Consider the following 21,505-nt stretch of genomic DNA (forward strand, 5'->3'; position numbering starts at 1 on the left):
ACCCTAGGCCAGGACTCAAACCCAAGACCTTCTTAGGTAATGAAGGTAACTGTGCTACAAACTGCCCCAACATGCAGCCAACCTTGATCCCACTCTGTGATTTTAACTGGCCTACCACTTAATGGGCAAGTTTTTGTTCTTCCCAATTCCTCCTTTTCATTATCTCCCACATAACATCTGACTTTTGGATATTTTGCAGCTTTTCAATGGAATATTCCTCCAACACTCCTCAATCAAATAAACTCTACCTTTGCTAATAGGATAAGATTAGACAGCTCCAGGTGCAAAGAATTGGTACAAAGCTTGTCTACACTTTGCTCACACCAACAGTCTTGCTGAGACGGAGAAGTTGAGGAGACAGGAACCCAGAGATGTTACTAACTATTAAGGCTCCATTACGGCTAAAGGTATCATTCAGAACAGTTTGCTTAAACAAAGAGACAAAACAGTCCTTGAGTAATCAGATACTAGTTGAACAGGCCAATCATATATTGAATCTGCCACTGAGAAGAAATAAAATAATTAAATGAAAGAAACAGGCTTTCAGGCACCTACAGGCTGATATTGCAAACAAAAATCTACTTTTCATGAAAAGCAAGCCTGTTTTAGGGCACTAGATGAAACAGTTGGTGCCCTGTTACCCAAATCCACCAGCTGATATACAGACATTGCTTACTGTAGATACATTTTCTAACCACACCCTTTAACCCGTTGAGCCTGGCGAGCCTGGAACAGTGATCAACTGACACCTGCTTATATTTATCTATTTATAGAACCACCCACAGTCACATTAGGGAGTGACTGTATGTTAGCATCACATGATGTATTCAATAAGTAATTCCTGGGCAACCAGTGACGTCCAGGAAAGGCTGGATGGCAACTGAGGAAGATCAGTGACGCTGGAGAGACAGCTGACCTCCAGGAAAGCCTGGCATGGGTGCATGAGGCTAGCAACCTTATGTACAGCACTCGCAAGAGGGCACCAAATCAAGCTACGAATGACCACAATGAGCAATACCCCCAGAGTCTCCCGAGAGGGGGGGAGGATGAGAGACTCGCAAGGACGGACACATCGGTACAGACCAGGACTGATACACGGTTAACGAGAAGGCTCACCCAAACCACACTGACAGGGACGGCACCAGAAGTGCGATGCCAATGTGGCAAGATATGCAAGAACACCAGAGGGCTAAAGATCCATCAAGCCAAGACCAAGTGTGGAAAGGAGGCAATTTTGTTGCAGCGCAGGGTGGAGACACCTCGTCAGACGCAGGAGAACCCCAGTCAGGAGGCACCCCACAGCACTGGAGATCTCTTGGCAACAGCTTTGCCTTTGAACCACACAGTGGTCAACTCTGATGCCTCCCAGCAACCTCAACCTGCAAAGGACAGAATAAAATGGCCGAAAATGAACAGCAACAAGGAGTGGCAGCAGCTGGATGAGGACCTCTGTAAGATTCTTGAAACTGCTCTGGTAGGTGCAGCAGAACAGAAGATGGCAACGATGACAGCAATCATCTATAATGTGGCCAAGGAGCGGTTTGGTGTCGAGGATAGGAAGACCAGTACTCCTAATGTCCGGCAACCAAATCGTAGGGAAAAGGAGATGCAGAGCTTGCGGAGAGAGATAAAGGCACTATCCAGGCAGTTCAAGAATGCCACCGAAGGGGAAAAAGAGGGAATTAGAGACCTAACATCAGGGCTTCGTGAGCAGCTTCGCAGGCTAAGAAGGGCAGAGCAGACACGGAAGCAGAGAAAGAAGAAGGGGGCAAAGAGGGCACAGTTCATCAAAGACCCTTATAGGTTCACTAAAACCTTATTAGGAGAAGCAAGATCAGGATCACTCAGCAGCTCTAAGGAGGAGGTTGAAGAGGCTCTGAGGTTGACTCACTGTGACCCACAGAGGTATGAACTTCTTAGCAGCCACCCAAAGATCATCAAGGTGCCACCCCCCTCAGAACCTTTGGTGACCAGAGAACCGACCTGGAAGGAAGTGGAGGAGGTGGTGAAAAAGGCAAGGACAGCATCAGCCCCTGGACCAAGCGGAGTGCCTTACAAAGTGTACAAGAAGTGTCCACTTCTGCTACGTAGACTTTGGAAGCTCTTCCGGACAATCTGGGCAAAGGGCAGCATACCAACTACCTGGAGAGTGTCAGAGGGCTGCTTTGTGCCAAAGGAGAAGGACTCTTCTGAGATCGGCCAGTTCCGCGCCATCTCTCTGCTGAGTGTAGAAGCCAAGATCTTTTTCTCAGTCTTGGCGAGAAGAATAACTAACTACATGACAACAAATGGATACATTAACACCTCGATCCAGAAGGGGGGGATTCCAGGGTTNCATTTCTGCTTTCATTTTAATAAGCAATGTCAACTATTAAATCCTACTTTTTTATTTTAGTTTTTCAAATTTCAGTAAACTAACTTGTGCTTTGCTATTTCCTAGCTACAATGAATATTACAAGTGCCAATGGAACAGGTAATTTTACTAACACAACCACAGTTACTGTTTCCATTACTTTACTGCAATATGTCTATTTTAATCAATCTCATTAACTTTATGACCCTTATAAACAGGTTTTTAGTAAATATTTCTTCCCATGTTGTTCAGTTGGGCTATCTCTGTTTTAATTAGAATAGGTGTTTGTCTTTGGTAATATAACAAATAAAACTATATCAAGACTCGTTGGTCTCATTTGTTGGGATCTGGAGGTCTGTCCACCTTCCTCCAGCAGAGGGCGCCTCTTGGTCTCCTGGAGCTGAGCTGAGGACCACACCTGAGATCCATCAGTCATCAGGAGACCAGCTTATAAGCAGCAGCAGAACTACTCTTCGGCGCCAGAGTGTTAAGCTAGTTATGGTTAGCAATCCTGAGCCAACCAGCCTGCCTGATTCTCTGACTTCCAGAAGTCTGAAGCTAAGTTCTGTCGCTGCCTAGTAGTGATGGTGAGATGAAGCCTCATGAGGCATTAAACCGTTTGGCCAAATTGCTTCAACGATCCCCACAGTTCATGAGGCTTCATGTGAACATGTCACCACTTACTAGTGGACAGCAGAACTACAGTTTGTAATAAAATCTGTGATTTTTTTTGCAATTGTTTTTCTTTTTTTTCCCCTTTTAAGTTCCCTTGAAATTGTTAATGGTTGGTGTGTATAATAAAATTTTATACGTTTTTTTTTTAGTGTAAAATTTCTTAGAGCAATCATTTAAGGTGCACAGTTTTTCTGCCATTTTAGTGAAATAAACTCAAGCAGACAGTGAAAGTGTTTGTGCAAATTGGGCAATGATGAACAAAATGAACGGTGTTAGTCATTTTTATTCAAACATGATAGTTTTTCCATGTTTTTTGGTTTTAATCAGGTTGGAAGTTGTGTTCAATCAGTCTTTTTACTAAACCGAACTAATTTTCCCAATCTATATTTTTACTCGGGCAAAACAATGCATTTTAGTCTCATCAGCCAAAATACTTAAGTTTAATCGCAACTTTCAAAAGAGAGAGACAGGTCTTGAACCATCAACCTCTAGCGTGAGAGTCTGTCCCTAACAGAGGATGCCAATCATGTAGATGGTCTGCTATGGGAGAAAATACTTCTTAACACTGACGTATTAACACTGGCTTTGTCTGGTGGTTTGCTCAGCGTTTGATCATTACATTGTTTATTCAAACCAAATTAGCTTTAAGCAACTAGATTGGTTGGAAAAACAACCAATATATTCTTAGAATCTATCCAAACTTTATCCAGCTGAGAGCAGCTCCAATCTCCTCCAATCTCCCACATCTTGACTGAACACTGAGGCTGTTTAGATGCCTGTCAAAATTCTTGCGCTTCCCGAACCACTTAGCGAACCGGTGACGTGGTATCACGGTAGCGAGGCCTCGGACGTCATCAATTTTGGCCCCTCCTCTAAATGAATCACGCCTCGACACGCGCATCGGGGAAACGCCCCCTCCATTACTCGACACACGCCTCGAAGCCTCGGCTCATCTCATAACATCACTACTGCCTAGCCATCTGCCAACTTCAAGCCTCTGGACCCTCCTGGCTCCCCCTTTCTGCTGCTCAGTTCATCTTCAGATCAGAAAACCCTATCGTGATTAATCCTGGATCTGATACCCCCCCCCTGGATCTGAAATTATTATTGTGGCTTGTTTAATAAACTGTTGACTTCTTTCCCTGTCTCAGAGTGTGTTCTGCACGTGGGTTACAGTAGGAACCAGAAAACCCATCATGACATCATTAAACGATCAGAGATCAATATCCTTACCCTTTTCAACCTTTCCACCATCTCTATCTATTTTTCGAGATCTGTCTTCAGGTTCAATACTACATCCTGATAAAGGGGTCAAATTAGTTTCAATATTTTTCGATTTTTTTAGTTCTAAACATCAGAATACACAATTTATTATTCTATTACAAAACAGGAATACCATTTATTGACTAAGAAGTAAGATCTTATTGCTCAAATGCATCCTTTTTTGAAATGTTTCAGTATGGTTTTTCCCTAATCAGTTTTTAAATAATTAGATTGACCTATTCTATAGATAAACATGTTTGGTGTTATACTCTTGGACAAGAGATAAGAAAACCACATAGTAAGTTTATGTGGTGCTGCAAGAAAGCAAAATCTCCAGGATTCAAACCCAAACTAAGCCAGGGTTTTTCTATGATAACTTCCTTTTTGTTTATGTGCAGGCTTTCTGTTTTTCTTCTGCGTTCCCTAAAGTTGTATTTTAGGATAGCTGTCTAACTAGTCAAGCGAGTGTTTCAAGGTTTTTCCCAGTTCAATTATTTCTGTTGTGGCCATTGACTTTATTACAGTATATGGTTCATTTAACATCCTAAGTTATCAAATCATGCAAAGTAAATTAGTCCACAAATCAAGTTGAGGGTTAGAAATTGCAATGGTGATAAATTAAACATTTCAACAGAAATGTATGAAATACTTTACAGGAAATGCTGAAGTTAGTAACATAGAGTTTGCTAAATTAAAATGGGATTTTCTTTAGAGCCAAATAGAGACCGATTGTTACTTCATCCTATTTAAACAGTACTTTTTCTACTTTTTTCTTCTTTGTATTTCTTTAGCTCAAACAACAGTTGGAAATGCAAGCACAACCCGTAATTCCTATCACAGTGTGATTGACTGATAAGTCACATAATTTTCCAAGGCTTGTTGTCTAGTTACATAGAAGTTGCAGAGACAGCTGAGCACTTGGAGGGAGCAAGAGGCAATGTGAGTGCATCACTGCAGCGGAATCCAAGAGCGATGAAACTAAGCGTTCACAAAGTCATGCATGAACGCTGCCAGCAAAGAAGAGTCTGTGCACTTAAACTTACACAGCCCTGAAGATGGTGGTATATTCCTGCACGCTGCAGCTCTTCCCAGCACTGCGTACCACACCAACGACCTGGAGATTGTCAGAGGGTTGCTTTGTGCCAAGGGAGAAGGACTCTTCTGAGATCGGCCAGTTCCACGCCATCTCTCTCCTGAGTGTAGAAGCCAAGATCTTTTTCTCAGTCTTGGCGAGAAGAATAACTAACTACATGACAACAAATGGATACGTCAACACCTCGATCCAGAAGGGGGGGATTCCAGGGTTCTCTGGATGCCTGGAACACACCACCATCCTCAGCCATCTGATCCAGGAGGCCAGGGGGAGCAAGGGCAACCTAACAGTTGTCTGGCTGGACCTCGCAAATGCATATGGGTCCATGCCCCATTCTCTCATCAACAAGGCTATGGAGCAGTACCACATCCCCGACAAATCAGGTTGATGATTAACAGCTACCTGGGGTCATTCAAGCTGCGGTTCCAGACTGCCAAGTTTACCACCGCATGGTAGTTACTGGAGAAAGGCATTGTAACAGGATGCACAGTATCCCCCATTTTGTTCATCATGGGGAATACATCATGTGATTATTGAATACATCACATGATGTATTCACATGATGTATTCAATAAGGTCTCTATAATTTTCTTCTTTCATCTGCACAATATTGCAAAAATTAGAAATATCCTGTCTTGGGGTGATGCTGAGAAACTAGTCCATGCATTTGTTACTTTAAGGCTGGACTATTGTAATTCTTTACTATCAGGAAGTCCACAATTTCTAGTTAAAAGCTCTCTGCTGATCCAAAATGCTGCTGCCAGAGTTCTGAGGAAAATTGAAAAGAGAGATCATATCTCTCCTATCCTAGCTTCTCTTCACTGACTTCCTGTTAATTCCAGAATACAATTTAAAATCATCCTTCTTTGTCATGATCTCAGCTTCATTTTGGTTTTTAATCATCTAAACCACAGAAGGTCCACATATTGTAGTTAAAAGCCTTCAGCTGAACCAGAATGCTGCAGCCAGACCTCTGAAGAAAGTAAAAAAGACAGATCATATCTCTCATATCCTAGCTTCTCTTCATTGGCTTCCTGTCAAGAATACATTTAAAAACCTCCTTCTTCACTTACAAAGCAGGATTTTGTAAGTTCAAACTCTAACGTTATCCTCTCTCTGCTTTTTCTCATAGTAGCTTCATCTGGTCTGTCTGTTTGCTTGTGATTCCATCCTGGACAGAAATATCAGCTGTGCTGCTGCCATCAACACCTTTGTTTATAGATGAGTCAATGCAATCAGATGGTTGAATTATCTCTGTAAAGTGCCTTGAGATGACATGTGATGTGAATTAGCTCTATATAAATAAACTGAATTGAATTGAATTTGGTCAATGTGAATTAATAAAATGTGAAAAATTATTTGACAACATTAGGCTGAATGTAACTCTATGTCTAAATTGTCAAAATTCTTAAGAGTTCCAATAGTTTTCCATGTATCTCATAAAATTTTAAACTGCAGGATTATATTGAATTTTTACCTTTTTGACATACATAGGCATACATATTAACTCAAAGCTGTGTACTGACTTCAGATCAACAGTCTGTTCGATCACCAGCTGTCTAAAGGTTACCTGCTCTTTGAGGTCTGTCGCTGCTGCCTGTTTGCCTGACGCACCCAGGTCTTTAAACTGACTTTGAAAAGGAGGTCAGGTATATCCATGCCATCATAACCACAACACATGCTGGACACTTCTGTGCCTAAAATTTGATATTTATATTCTAGCTGGGTAGAACTCCTCTCCTTTAAGCATTTAATATCAAATCAGACTTCCTGATTTTAGTCACCTACTGTAAATAGATTTTCAGTGTGTCATTTAGGACAACTAAAGGCTAAATACAGATATTTTTAATCAGAGCAAAACAGACTTATTACACTATATATATATATATATATATATATATATATTTTTACATTAGTCAGAAGTTTGCTTTTCAGCAGCCTAATTTAAACCTGCAATAGAATGGTTTAGAATAAACAATGTATTTATGTATTGACAAAATTCAGACTTCATCATCAAAAATAAAGTATATAAAAAAGACTTCAATCCCACCTGCCTGAATCATTTCCCAAAGAAATATGGCTAAACATGTAAATCACTCCCCAAATGGCATACTGCTCTAGTTGCAGCAAAATGGTGTTCAACAAAGAATTAACTCATTTGAGGTGAAATGAAAAGAACTCCATTTCTTTTGAAAACTGAAAACCTTGAATAATCGTCATCCTTCTTCACAAGTATGCACAATTTTCTATTGCTCTGACTAATAATGGAACATGAGAAATGTGGAACAGTTCAGTTATTCTGTTGTTCTTTAAGTTTTTATCACAGAGGTTAAATGAATGACAGTGTTTTCCTCCACAATGATCAGCATCTTCAGTGTTCAAGTGTGTGTTAAGAATTTGTTGACATGTGTTTTTTTTTCTTTAATAAATTGAAATGGGTCCTGCTTTTAATCATATAAAAACTTTTTTGGAGCAACACCACATCAACAATTTATACATGTGTGAAAAAGGAAATAAGTATATTGCATTTTTGGAATGTTTCACTTAATACATCATGACTCACTTTAAATCTCCAAAGTGCATAAAGCATTGATCTGAAAAAATAAAATAAAAAATCAAATTCAAGGAAGCTTACGTCACAACAAAATGCACTTGAATGCATCTGATCTGATGTGGCACCCACCCAGATTCACACACAGACCGACCCCGTGATGTGTACTGGGGGATGTATGCTTCCATAATACCCTCTGATGCATGCGGGGGCTGGCAGACCAGTGACGCACTAACTCAGGCTAACCTTTAAAACCTGCCACATGCATCACACACATGCAGATCTCCCTTACAGAGAAGGGCACCTCTCAATATCACAGGTGGGAGAATAACATTTGTTGCATTTTTTTGGAAATCTTTGATCAAAGATTTCAGAAACTTTTACTAAATTACATATTTTGTAATTATTTTAAGTAGACTGATTTTTGTGCAAAGCCTGCAGCTGACCATGTGGGTCCTTGGGAAGATAAGGGAGAGCATGGAGAGCATTCCTCTGGAGCTGGATCGTTACATTGGAAGGAGGGATGAGGATGCTTTTTTCTGCTCAAAGGTCAGCGTCTCTCAGAATCTTCACAATAACATCATCACTCCAGATAACATCCCTGAGTTCTGTCTGCCTCCGAGGCTTTGCAAAAGACACCCAGTGCTGGAGCCTGAAATGACCCCTCTGTCTCTGGACAACCAGAAGCTGACACCAAAGAGCTTGACTTCTTCAAATACTATCCAAACTAAAAAGAAGATGAGGGAAAACAATGAAGATCTTCAGGATGCTCCAAGAAAACCTTTACCGTTCTCTGCAGAGTGTTATGGTCTGGCAGGGGTGTATGAGAGCCCCAACACTAGAAGGAAAGAATCTTTGTTTCATTCAAAACGGCCCATGTACACGTTCGAAAGAAGAATCCCTACATCAAAGCCCAGACAGGTGAAGGAAATGACCTCACTAAAGAAAACTCTGTCAGAGTTTCTTCCAATGCTTGCATCCAAAAGCTTCTCGGAAGCAGCAGAAGCTGGAGCTCCTTCCATTATCAAAACACCCAGAAATGTCCCATCCAGAAGCTGCCGTCTTAAAGAAACAGTGTCCTGCCCTTCGCTGATTGATAGCATAGAGAAAAGCATGAAGCCAAAGAAATTAGGACTAAGTATATCGACTTCTTCCTCCAGCAAATCGTCTTTGAAGAAAAACCCACCGGGCCTGCACCCACCTGTCCTCCATCCCCTGGACTTCCTCCACTGCCAGAAGAGACTTCAGCATGAACACATCCTTCCTTTGCAGAGCAGAGGCAGAGTTCGCCTCTCCACTGAGCACACTACATTCTCTAACGGTACATGCTCAATCTCTTCCACTATTAGAGTGCGTATAATTTCTGTAGAAGGCCTGCTGGATCCAAATGAGCAACAAACCCTGAACTGCGCTGTGAATCTCTGCCTAACACCAGGAAGGCTGCAGCAGCAGGAGAGTGCTACCATCAGGAACTGCCGCTGTCCTGTGTTCAATGAAGATTTCTACTTCACAGAGCTGAGCCAAAAGGATCTGCTAGAGCTGCAGCTCAGGTTAAAAGTGCTGGATAAAGCTGCAGCAGGAGCATTGAAGAGGGGAACTTTGATCGGGGTGATCTGTAAACCACTATCCCACCTGTTATGGTGTGGAGAACAGATGTAAGAGCAGATCTGGATCAGCTATGTCCTGCAAAAAATATCACATCTTTAATTTGTTTTTGCTTTGTTTTGGTGTTGATACTGCATTGCATTTTTTCACTGCTTTCATCACCTTAAGATATTTTAGTCACTCTCAATTATAGCTTCTGAAAAAACAACATTAGTCAAATGCAAAGAAATGCTAAAGCACTAGATTGTTTCACAAAAATGTAAGACTCACTGAGGAAATGTCCTCACAAATCTAGAATAGTTGCAGTACTTAGGAGTGGCCACCTAGTGGTTAAGGCATAGAGCTTAAAATCCTGAGGTTCTGAGTTCCAAACCCACTCCCACAGACTGCCACTATGGGTCTCTGAGCAAGATCCTTAACCCCAAACTTCTCCCCGGGGTTAAATCAGGCATCCCCAAACTCGGTCCTCAAGGCCCCATGTCCTGCAGATTTTAGAGGTTTCTCTGCTTCAGCACAGCTGGTTATAATGATTGCAGTAGACCAAAAGCCTGTTAATCAGCTTTCAATTAAAATCAGCTGTGCTGGAGCAAGGAAACCTCTAAAACCTGCAGGACAGGGGGCCTTGAGGACCGAGTTTGGGGATGCCTGGGTTAAATGAAGAGGTAAATTTCACCCAATGTTAAAGGTTCAGGTTTGAGTTCACCATGACACCATTTGTACCAAAATTAGTGTTTTTTAGCGGTTGAAGCTGTGAACTAACTCTGGATCTCTCCCCCTTTGGTCCAAAGATTATTACCTCAGTTTTGTTTCAATCTGAAACATGAAACTGAGAAAATTATGGCACATCCATATATTGATCTGTTCTAAGCATATAGCAAATGCTCTGTTGGGTTCATAGTCACATACAGTAGTGACATTGTGATAGTAACTGATCTGGTTTTGTGCTATAATCCTAGTCAAGGGGGGCATGTAGATGTAGAATAGGAAGGGCCCCAGAATGGAACCTTGAGGAACCCCGCATGGCATTTTTCTGATCTCTGATTTAAAGTTCCCTGGTCCCTGTCCATCAGGTAGGATTTAAACCAATCCAGTGCTGATCCAGAAAGGCAGACCCAGTTTTCCAGACAATCGTGTGATCACCAGTATCAAACGCTGCACTGAGGTCCAATAACACCAGCACAGTGGTTCTTCCAGAGTTTGAATTTTTTCGGATGTCATTGAACACCCTAATCAGGGAAGTCTACAGTATTTACTGTTGTTTTATTTTCTATCTCTGTGATGTTATGTTATTATTATGTTTCCAAATGTCTTTCATAAAGGTGAAAAAGTTTTTTTTTAAGCACACACTGTTTAATCCATCACTGTGAGATGTTATGCTCATCACTATGTGCAAAGAGAAGAATCAATATCTTTATGAAAAACAAAAATATGAATACGAAAATGTAATCCCAAAAAAAGGAAGCTTTTTTGAAAATGTATTCAATGCAAAGTTTTATGGAAAATGTTTGTTTGATACAGTTTGGCTTTTATATTGTGGTCACAGACAAAAATATGTCCTGTGGTGTTTGTAGGTAAAGATTAGTTAAACTTCTTATGTCTTGTTCACATGGATTCATAAAACCCAAAGTTAAAACACTCTCCAATTTGATCTGAAAATAAGTCAGGCTATTGTATAATTAAATAGCTGATTAGCGTCTCACAGTTATTCAATAAATTTGCATGACATTTGTGTCAGGCAATTTCCCTATTTCTATTATCTAGCAGGGCTCTCTTTCAAAACACTTATGATGGCACTCCAACATGTACTATATGATAAAAAACAGAAATTATTTTGATTATCCATCAAATGTTTTTTCTCTGGATCTGAAACTGGCATCAACTCATTCTCAAATGTCCTCAAACTAGCAAGAAAGTGAAGGATCACAAGGTTGCTCTGTTGTTTTGATACCGCTAGACCAGAGGTCTTCAACAGTGGGTCCGTGACCCCTATGGGTCCACAGAGGTACTACATGGGGCTCGTGAAAGTTTTAATTGATCAGACTTTTTTTTTTATATTCCCCCTACAATTTTTTTCCACTAATTGAAATGTCTTTAAATACACATTAACATGAATTCAACACACTGTAGTAAACAGATAAATGGAGGCAGAAGATTTCTTTCAGTCATCAATGCACACATTCAGCGACACACATTAGACATTTTTAGACATTAGACAGATTTTATTTGTCATTTTGTTTACACCAGTGTAAAGCAAAAAGAAATTTAGTTTGGAACAGCTCTCTGGACAATTTTATCTTTTTTAAAACACACAGGAGCTCTTTCAAGCTGGGCACCATTTTATTCACAACACCTGCCCCATAAACGAGGAATCAGAATCAGAAATACTTCAATAATCCCAGGGCAAAATTACTTTCGTTACATTACACCACCTGTAATACAGTGACTATCGGACCAGTTCGATATAACACAATTTCATATATAATAAGTGGGTCCCCATTCCATCTCGCCATCAGTTTGGGGGTACTTGGCCTGGAAAAAGACCCCTGCTCTAGACCATGACTTGTTTTGGAGAGGGAACCCATCTTACATCTCATTGTTAAATGTGGCTACTATTGACTAACTACCACTTAAAGGGGGTAGTATTGAACTACTAGTCTTGGAGGCTAATCATTTGTCTTACCTCATTGGCTGGCTTAGAATATAAAAGAAACTGGAATATCCTTAAATACCACTCAAGTGGGAAATTCAGGAGTGTCAGTGGCAAATAAAAAAGTTAACCAAAATGGTAATCAAAAATTAGAATAGAGTGTACATATCTGATCATGCTAAAGGAAAAGAACCACCAACCATTCTGGTTAAACTACAAAAAAATAAATAAATAAATAAATAATATTGATCAAGTACATAACAATATGGATGTTACTAGTTGAGCACCTAAAGGCAGTGCAAATAACGCCATAATTAATTTTTCTAATCCGAATGCAAAAAAAAGTATAATAATAATAACCATGTCTTCGTTTCACGCCCATATTCTTCAGAATTATGGGAGTATATGCTACTATAACCTGCCATACCGAGTTCTCACTCAGCAGTTACGGCGTGACGTAACCAATGGACGTACGGACCTCCTTTCCCACCGCTAGACGTCTTACTAATAATTCTGACGTTGAGGCAGCTACATGAAGTCCACTGGATGTAAACATGGTGATACACAGATGAAAACAGCGCCAAAATGGTCCTTGAAAGTGTGGTCGTTGACGTCCTAAACCGTTTTTTAGGGGACTATGTTGTGAACCTTGACAGCTCGCAGCTGAAGCTTGGCATATGGGGAGGTAACCGAACTTGTATTTGTCTTTCACCAGTTACCTAGCAAGCTAGCTTGCTACATGCTAGTAGCGTCAGCCACTAGTCCTGTGTGCTGGAAGACTCTCCCAGCTGTCAGTCTCACTTTCTATATTCCAGTTTGTCTTTTATTGGTCTATTCTCATCTCAGCGTTTTTAAATGAAATAATAAGTAATTCGTGTTTTTAACTGCAGAAAATATCTCTTGGTATTATATTTATTTGAAAAAGATATTTTAAGTTTGTGGGAATGGACCAGTTCGTAGTCCCACCCTTCTTAAGAGCCTGATATTCATTCACTTTCACATTGTTACTAAGAACTTGTCGAACACGATGAGATTAAAATAAACATTTTTCTTATTGATGAAATGATATTCTGTTTGCTGTTGTAGAGATAAAGCAAATTGATCTTACTTTTTAGGTTGACCAAGTGTTTTTTATTTTTATTTTAATGAACTCATGCGAAATTGCATGTAGATATGAAATCAAATATTAATGTAAACCGTTCAAGAACACAGACGTTTTTTCTTTAATTGTCTAACTTTAGTTTATATTTATTATTTTCTGTAAGTTAATAGCTAACAAATCTGATTAATTGTTTCAGCCCTAATTTCAACCATTCCATTTGGGAAGGGACCTTCATTTAAAGTCTGATGAAATTCAAGCTGTGAAAATGCTTGTTAAACAATGATTATTAAAAAATAAATGTTTGCAGTTAGCAGTATCACACAGTGAGCTAGTCTATAAATTATAAGTACATCTCTAAGAGCAGAAAGTGATGAGCTGATCTTGAGCTATGGTCTAAGAAGTGGGGTGGAAGGGGAGATACCCAGATTTTCCAAAAATGAAATCTTCATGAACAGAAAATTTGATTAATCGTTTTTATTGCTTAATTGCCAAACCCTAACCCAAAGCCATACCATGTAATAGGCATTTTTAACCCAATACTAAAGAAATTTAGACAATCTTTTGGATTTTGAAGTAAAAATAAATCTCTGTTGTTACTCTGGTATCAATGAAATAGTCTGATTATTAATAGATAATTAATAGACTTATTTTAGGTCAGAAGGGTTAGAAAATAATGTTTGTGTATCTGTTTTACACAGGTTTGTATGAAAAGAAAAGTCTGAAAATATATTTTTTATTGCTTTGGGTTTTATTAAAGGTTGTGCTTCACATTTCAGCTAACTTGATGAGAGCAGTAACCAGTTATGATGATGCATTACATATAAGTCATAGAGATAACAGTGTTTTTATGTGTCTGTTTAATCGTTTTTAAAGGGACAATAGGTAATAATGAGCACAAGGTGAATATCCAAGATTATATCCAGTTGTTATTATTACTTTTAGTTTTTTAATAGGCAAAGCCACCCACAACTGAACAATACAGGACAATAACAAAAAAAAATATAGAATATCTAGAAAGTATGGTGTGTTTTATGTTATTGTATGTTAAGTAATGCTGTAATTACAGGTGATGCTGTCTTGAAAAGTCTTGAAATAAAGGAAAATGCCTTGGTGAGTTGAAGCCATATATACGTAACTTTAACCTTCTCAGTATTACTTTCTGACAGGAAATACATCTTTCTGTTGAAATGCTAATGACTATTTCTGTTTGCAGAGTCAACTGGACCTCCCCTTTAAAGTGAAAGCTGGCCACATAGGTAAAGTTGCTGGACTCATCTCATCCTTTTTTTTATCTTTGGTCTGTTACTTTTTTTTGGTTGAACATTTTCTTATTTGTTTTATTTTTTTTTCTCATTAGGGCGTCTGGAACTAAAGATTCCATGGACGGACATCTACAACAAGTCGGTGGAGGCCACATTAGATGGGGTCTATCTCCTCATCGTTCCCACAGCGAGTAAGATTGCTATCTAATCACTGAAATCAATCAGCAGTGAGGGATAACTCCACTTATGCCACTTTAATCAGACTTTCCTCAAATTTTTCTTGCATCATTTTTTTTTTGCCCCAAAAGATTGAAGGGAAAAAAAAAAGATGTGAAAACATTTAGTATTCTGCAGAAGTATGTGCAGTCAGTTTATAAAAACAGTAAGCATACCAAGGATTTATATTATAGAAGGGAGAAAAAGAGAAAAGAAAAATAACCAAAGTATAATCAAAGTAAAAAAAAAATAAAAAAATTACTGACTTTAAAAAGTGAAGTGCGGTGGTGTTAAAAAATTCAACATGTGATTAAATATTTAAATTATTTCAAGCTACAGGAAGACAGTGGATGGGTTTAAGTGTTTCAGTGTTGTTCTATGCCTGAACTACATGAAGGTTTGCAATCCCTGAGGAAGATCAACAAGGATGGGCTGGAAATGAATGTAATTGCACATAATTGACTTACTGATGGAAGTTCAGTTCTTTTTTAACATCTTCCTGAGGAAATATTCAAAGGTTTAACCTCTCAATACCCACCTTAGTTTGGGAAATTCTCGCCTACTTTGCATACCCAAATGGAAAAGCAAATACCTTAGGAACTGTAAGCCCAAATTACATGTGCGATACATTATTTGAAAGCTAACACATTCTAGTTTCTGAATATCTACATGAAAATTGGGTGAGTAAAACAACCAAGCTGCACCAGTTCAAACAAGACTGAAAATTTTTTTTTTTTTATTCTTGAAAATAGTAGGTATTTTTTGAACAGCAGTTATAAAGAAATGCTTGTTGTGGCTGCTTTGTCATAGTACATTTTGACATGCTGCTATATCTGTGTAAATTGTGCTTTTGTGCTCACTGTGTCCATAAAATGAACTAGGTGGTTGAATTGTGGGGAATCTAAGCTTTCCAAAGATGTCTAACATGTCTATATTGGTAAACATTTTACCAGTGTAATTTTCATGCATTCTGACTTACTATCTGTCAACACTTTACAAATAGAAAAATGGGTTTTGAGAGGTTAAAAAGAATGGGCTTTGTGCTAAGACCTGAGGGACTTCACAGAAACCTGGTAATGCTCTGAGAAAGATTCAACCAGTGCAGCAAAGCACAGCAGTTCCCTTAAGAAAGCGATTTAATACTGAACCAGAAATGCTAAACTAAACTTTCCAGTAAGATGTTGTGGTTAGTTGTGTTAAAACAGCACTTAGGTTTAAAAATATAACATTAGGATAAATATAATGATGATAATGAATAATTTTTTAATTTTATTTTAAGTACAACACTTTATGGAGACCTGTTTCCAAACTCTTCAAGATCTGGATGCTTATTTGGTTAAGATTATTTTTTGTTTTGTTTTAACCATATGTTAAATGTTCTTGCCCAACTTTCTCATTTTGCAGAGAAGGGTTTGAGATACTAAGCTCTTTATCAGCTGGATTTCTTTTCTCTTTTGGAATCAGCCTTCTAGCAAATGAGGAAATATTCCTTAATGTGAAAATATATATTAATTAATTAATATTAAAACAAACTAAGCAAAGAATAGAAATATATCTGGATCACTCTCTGTTTGGTCTGTTTTAAGTGTACATTTTAATAATTAATGAACCCTTATTTTTAATGATCTTTAGATGCATAATTGTTCTGATCAGCAAGTATAGTTGTAGTGAAATCTAAGACACTATTTGACACTATTTGATATTTTGTACCTTGATTCTAGGTATAAAGTACGATGCAGAAAAGGAGGAGAAGCAGCTGCAGGAAGCTCGCCAGAGGGAACTTCAGCGGATAGAAGAGACAAAGCTCAAGGCTGCAGAGCAAGGTCTGATTCATAAAGATAAACAGAGTGTTTATGTGTGGGTCTGTCCAACAGTATTGTGTTTGTGTGTAGAAGGTTTCAGAGGCATATTAAGCTAAGCTGTGAGCAATAATGGAGAAAGCTGAACCACTTTCTTGTGACATAGCTGGGAATGAGTTCATGAGCTGCCACACTCGTTAGCATTTCAGATTAAATCTAAAGCAAACTATTAAAAAATACACTGTTTAATATTTAGTGTCTGGAGAAAAACGTCAGCAGTTATATTTTTTTATTTTTTAACTATATTGATTAAAAACTATAATAGAAAATATATTGATTTTATAAATTCAAAACAGATTGTAATTTATTGAGCAGGCAGTGCTGATGGAGGAATTATGACCTATTTCAGATTTGTTTTTCTAATTTTTCTTTTTAAATGTTTTAGGTAATAGTATTCACTTTTAGCTCATAAAAAAGGGCTGAAGTATCTGCTGATATTGATTAAAAACTTAAACACTATTATTAGTTGAGTTTGTTGTTAAATTCTCTATTCAGGAGTTTTGACATTCTTACTTTCATTTCACCATCTTTCTTGGTGGCTAAACTTGAAAAAACAGAAGCAAAACAAAACAGTTGGTGCTGATATTTGCTTGTATTTGACAGAGAATCCAACGTTAGAGAAGCAGGACACCTTCATGGAAAAGCTCGTCACTCAAGTCATCAAAAACGTACAGGTCAAGATCTCTAACATCCATGTTCGATATGAGGATGATGTGAGTATTTTTAAAGATAATCAGTAGCACTGAATGAAAATGTCTCTAGTAGGCTGCAGGGATTTAATAATCAATGTCTCTTTTCCTCAGATCACTAATCCAAACTGTCCTTTGTCATTTGGAGTGTCGCTTAAAAACCTCAGCCTTCAGGTAATCTGATGTGTTTCTGATAATATAATATAATGTAATGTAATGTAATATAATATAGAATTTCTGCTTGTACAGACAGCTGACAATAACTGGAAACCCAGTCTGCTGGATGAACACTCCAAGCTGTTCTTTAAGGTAATTTATTTTTCTAGGAACTGTTTTCTGTCACTTCTATTAATAACTTCTAATTGCCTTTAGTTCTCAGAACCCTTTTTCCTCACTCTGGGCTGTGGCCCAAACCTCTAGACAGTCAGCTCTGCATTAACTAGATTAACGGCTTCATTACTCTTCATGACTAAGTTGTTTTCATTTTGCCTGTCCTCAGTTGGTCGAGCTGAGCAACTTGTTTGCCTACTGGAATGTCGACTCTGTTCTCTTCTCCAAGTACAGCGCAGATGAAGCCCTGGTGAGTCACCAGAGTTTTACTATGTGGGTTGTTAACTGCCTTCACCTGGACAAATTGCCTATTTCTATCGTTGCCTTTTTTTCTGTGTTCCTTTATTTCTGCCCACTTCAAACTGGTTTTAAAAGTAGTAAAACATAAGACTGTTTTTGCATATTGGAAAAGTTGAATGTAAAAATTAATAAAAAGGAATCTGTTACTGAATATGTTTTCCATTTCTTTAGCGATGTCTTCAGAGCAGCATTGAAATCCAACCTTCTGTTGCTGTCAGCCACGACTTCAGTGAGTGACCCAGTGCCTCCTTTTTGTTTTATCTGTTTAAAACCAAGTAAATTCATCTCTTTTTTTAGCTTTTTAATTTCTTCAAATGTACTTTGTACATTTTATACTTGGTACATGACATTCACCTTATATACTACACATAACACATACTTTAACAGATATGTTAGGATTTTATGTGATAGAAAAACACAAAAGGACACAGAACTGTGACGTCTAAAGAAAATCAGAAATAAGTTTTGAAGCATTTTACAAATAAAAGACAAAAATGTTTGTTGTGCCACCCTGTACTTTGTAACCATTAAACCATTAATAAATATGGCCTTTTTTTTAAAAAAGTGGCAAGAAATGAGCCATTCTTTAAAGAAAAAACGAAAAACTGATGAGTCCCAGAAAGATTTGAGATAAGGGTGGAAGTTAAAGTTGAAAAACCTGTGGCAAAAGTTGAAAAGACTATTCAGAATTATTAAAAAGTCTCTGAGTTCACTGTTAGGTTTTGGTCTGTCATGTAAGACCCCCATAAAATAAGTTTAAATTTGAGATAATGTGCCAAAATGTTTTTTATTTTTAAAATTGTGTTTCACAAAGCTTTAACCCCCACCCCATTCATAGATCTTTAGCAAAAGTAACCACTAGTATTACCATAAAAGGTTTCTTTATAAAAGAGAAGAATAAATTATGTTCTGTATTGTTTGAAGTCCTGATACTTTATTTAAGTATCTAAAAAATGTGCCTTCTGTTGCTGGTTGGCAGTTTTTCGTCCTATATCAGCGAATGCTAAACTGCGAATGAATCCCAGGTCCGATGTGGATTTCTCCTCTCCGAAAGTCGACCTGATGGTCAACCTCAGTGAGGTGGCCATTGAACTCAACAAAGATCAGGTTAGTTGTGTCCCTGTCAAATCAGGGTCCATAGAATCTGACCAAGATGTTTAAGGTCAACAACATTAGCTGATAAGAGCTCTGCAGTACACTCTACTGCTTTGTAATCACTGACTTCCTGTCTTTCTAGTACATTAGCATTTTGGAGTTGCTGGGCTCAGTGGATATGATGTCACGAAATCTCCCATACAGAAAGTACAGACCTGAGGTCCACGTTCACGGAAATGCTCACATATGGTCAGATTACACCTGAGTGTGTTTTTTTTTTTTTTTTACCTCCACTGGCTGCTGTACATTTATTGTCACTTATACAACACCTAATTGTTTGCTCATGTTTTCTTGGATTCCAGGTGGAAGTATGTGATCACAGGTATCCTGGAGGTCGATGTGAAGCCACGTCTCCACATGTGGTCATGGAAACACATCCGCCGCCACCGAAGAACGGTCAAGTGTTATAAAGAGCTCTACAAGACAAAGATCACCAGCAAAAAGCCAGCAGAAGAGCTGCTTAAGGAATTAGAGGTGGGATCCAAGGAAATGGGCTGAAATTAGTTTTAAATTACAATGAAGGGTTTTTGGAGAACAGCTCAAGCTTTGTCTTTGAAGAACAGCCATTGATTGTCCAAATGTGTGTCACTAAGTCATCTTCTGTTTCTGATTTTAAGCAAAATAAGTAAAGTCAATGCTTGTGCATGTTTATTCTGTTGAGTTGTTCTAAAACTTTTTTTTTATGAAAAAGGAATATCAAGTTAATGCTGATTTATTATAAGTAAATGCTATGAAGTCATTACAATGATGCCTTTTTGTCTTTTTTTCACAGTGTAAAGAAAAGTGTTTAGATATTTTTAACATCACATTGACCAGAAAACAAGCTGAAGTGGAGGTAAGAACCAGTGTTTTTTTTTTTTTTTTTCATTAAGTTTGATGTTTGATTTCTATGCATGAATGTCCCTCAAAACACAGTAGCTGTTAAGAGTACAGGAATAGTCTCACATTTTATCCTTAGCATTTAACCCATCCTTTAGAGAGCAGTGTGCCTCACACTGAGCTGCACACAGGGAGCATTCTGGGAATTAGCTGTCCTCCTTTGGGATCATTAATAACAATCTTCGGTTTCAACCTGCGATCATGCAGCAGCTCCAGGCTACACACACACACCAACCCAACACTCCTCAAATGCTTAATATTTTCCAGTCATGTGTTTTTACGCCTCTCATTGATGTGTTGCATGTCTTCATTTTATCATATACACTGATCAGACATAACAGTCTGACTAGTTGTTCTGAATATCACTGATTATCTATGGATTTTGAAGCCTGTTAGTGGGTGGGACATATTTAGTAGGAACTGATAGCGTGTTTGCAAAGTTAAAAAGTTAATGTCTTATAAGCAGGAAACATTTTTGTTCATTTTGATGGTGGAACATATTTTAAATCACAGGACATAAAGCATTCATGCTGCCATGCTGGTCTAAATGAGCTACAGCAAGATAAGATATTCAAATGAAATTAAATGACTATCACATCAGGGTCAGTTGTTTGCATTCATCTTCTGTCTGACAGCTTTGCATGTATTGAAAGATAATATGAAAGGACTATAAATCTGGTTGCGTTGAAGAGTTTGACTCTAGTTCTTCCACAGGCGAGCAAGGCAGGGCTACGTATTTATCGTCCAGGGATGAAGATGGAAGAAGAGGAGTCTCAGGGCTGGTTCGGCTGGATGTGGAGCTGGGGAGGAGAAGCTGAGAAGCAGACAAAAGATGCCAAGCCTGGGAGTAAGACGCCAAAAAATTAACTTTGAGTGCAGTGACTTTGAGTGCAGTGGTTAGGACGGTAGACATCCAAGTTAGAAACCAAGCAGAAGAGTGGCACCAGCGTCATTTCATCAGCAGACGATTGTTGTTGATACATCTGCAATTTTTGTTTTTATGAATGTTGGCTCTTTCATTTTCTTCGTTTCAGCATTTGATGAGTTGTTAACCGTGGAAGAGAAGGCTAAACTTTATACTGCCATCGGATACAGTGAAACTGCAGCTAATCCCAACTTGCCAAAGACTGTAAGTCACTTTGATTTCACACAGTCCTACTTTTTAGAGATGGTTCACAGGGCAGGATCCACTCTTTAACACATTGAGCTCTTCTTTAAATCTATAATGGCCTCAAGCTCCACCCCTCAGGCCCCTTCTGTTGAAAAAAAGGGCCACACTGCCTTATTAAAGCAATAGAAAATATAATAGAGTAGAAAATAAATAATCCCAGTTGCCCCACAGTTAGAAATTCGGGTTTACCTGCAGCAATAGTGAAATCAAAGCATGCAGATTCACCTAAATGGGAAATGTAGACCAAGAAGTAGAAATTAAGGGTTGTACTGTAAGTGCAGTTTTATGCTGTAAAATATTGTGCCTTTATTAAAACAGTATATTCATATAAAAAAACAAAATGTTCAACTGAGAA

At 38.4% G+C, this 21,505-nt stretch overlaps 3 protein-coding genes across 4 annotated transcripts in view; all 3 read left to right on the top strand.

Moving 5' to 3' along the window:
• The first annotated feature begins 806 nt into the window (after nucleotides 1-806).
• LOC107097112 lies at nucleotides 807-5,772 on the top strand. Its single transcript, XM_015394124.1, has 2 exons — nucleotides 807-2,331; nucleotides 5,439-5,772. The coding sequence occupies exons 1-2, from the start codon at nucleotides 959-961 to the stop codon at nucleotides 5,770-5,772; spliced, it is 1,707 nt and encodes a 568-aa protein (XP_015249610.1). The 5' UTR covers nucleotides 807-958.
• A 2,610-nt stretch (nucleotides 5,773-8,382) lies between these two features.
• LOC107097113 (C2 calcium-dependent domain-containing protein 4C-like) lies at nucleotides 8,383-9,594 on the top strand. The gene has a single exon (XM_015394126.1). It carries the CDS (start codon nucleotides 8,383-8,385, stop codon nucleotides 9,592-9,594), a length of 1,212 nt encoding a protein of 403 aa, XP_015249612.1.
• Nucleotides 9,595-12,700: 3,106 nt separating this feature from the next.
• vps13a (vacuolar protein sorting 13 homolog A (S. cerevisiae)) overlaps nucleotides 12,701-21,505 on the top strand; it is a 49,703-nt gene continuing 40,898 nt past the window's right edge. For both annotated transcript variants that reach the window (XM_015394130.1, XM_015394131.1), the window contains exons 1-16: nucleotides 12,701-12,872; nucleotides 14,356-14,399; nucleotides 14,503-14,545; nucleotides 14,647-14,742; nucleotides 16,489-16,590; nucleotides 17,230-17,339; nucleotides 17,430-17,489; nucleotides 17,565-17,624; nucleotides 17,815-17,895; nucleotides 18,117-18,174; nucleotides 18,925-19,052; nucleotides 19,183-19,289; nucleotides 19,403-19,574; nucleotides 19,873-19,935; nucleotides 20,694-20,826; nucleotides 21,014-21,108. In XM_015394130.1, coding sequence (XP_015249616.1) covers nucleotides 12,773-12,872; nucleotides 14,356-14,399; nucleotides 14,503-14,545; nucleotides 14,647-14,742; nucleotides 16,489-16,590; nucleotides 17,230-17,339; nucleotides 17,430-17,489; nucleotides 17,565-17,624; nucleotides 17,815-17,895; nucleotides 18,117-18,174; nucleotides 18,925-19,052; nucleotides 19,183-19,289; nucleotides 19,403-19,574; nucleotides 19,873-19,935; nucleotides 20,694-20,826; nucleotides 21,014-21,108 — 1,452 coding nt within the window. In that variant the 5' untranslated portion in view covers nucleotides 12,701-12,772. The remainder of the gene's footprint in view (nucleotides 12,873-14,355; nucleotides 14,400-14,502; nucleotides 14,546-14,646; nucleotides 14,743-16,488; nucleotides 16,591-17,229; nucleotides 17,340-17,429; nucleotides 17,490-17,564; nucleotides 17,625-17,814; nucleotides 17,896-18,116; nucleotides 18,175-18,924; nucleotides 19,053-19,182; nucleotides 19,290-19,402; nucleotides 19,575-19,872; nucleotides 19,936-20,693; nucleotides 20,827-21,013; nucleotides 21,109-21,505) is intronic.

This window comes from Cyprinodon variegatus, unplaced genomic scaffold (assembly GCF_000732505.1).
Source record: "Cyprinodon variegatus isolate N-32 unplaced genomic scaffold, C_variegatus-1.0 Scaffold673, whole genome shotgun sequence".
Classification (NCBI taxonomy): domain Eukaryota; kingdom Metazoa; phylum Chordata; class Actinopteri; order Cyprinodontiformes; family Cyprinodontidae; genus Cyprinodon; species Cyprinodon variegatus.

Bases quoted from the DNA above. Each gene is read 5' to 3' on its own strand.
- LOC107097112 (XM_015394124.1), top strand. From the start codon at position 959: ATGTACAGCACTCGCAAGAGGGCACCAAATCAAGCTACGAATGACCAC.
- LOC107097113 (XM_015394126.1), top strand. From the start codon at position 8,383: ATGTGGGTCCTTGGGAAGATAAGGGAGAGCATGGAGAGCATTCCTCTG.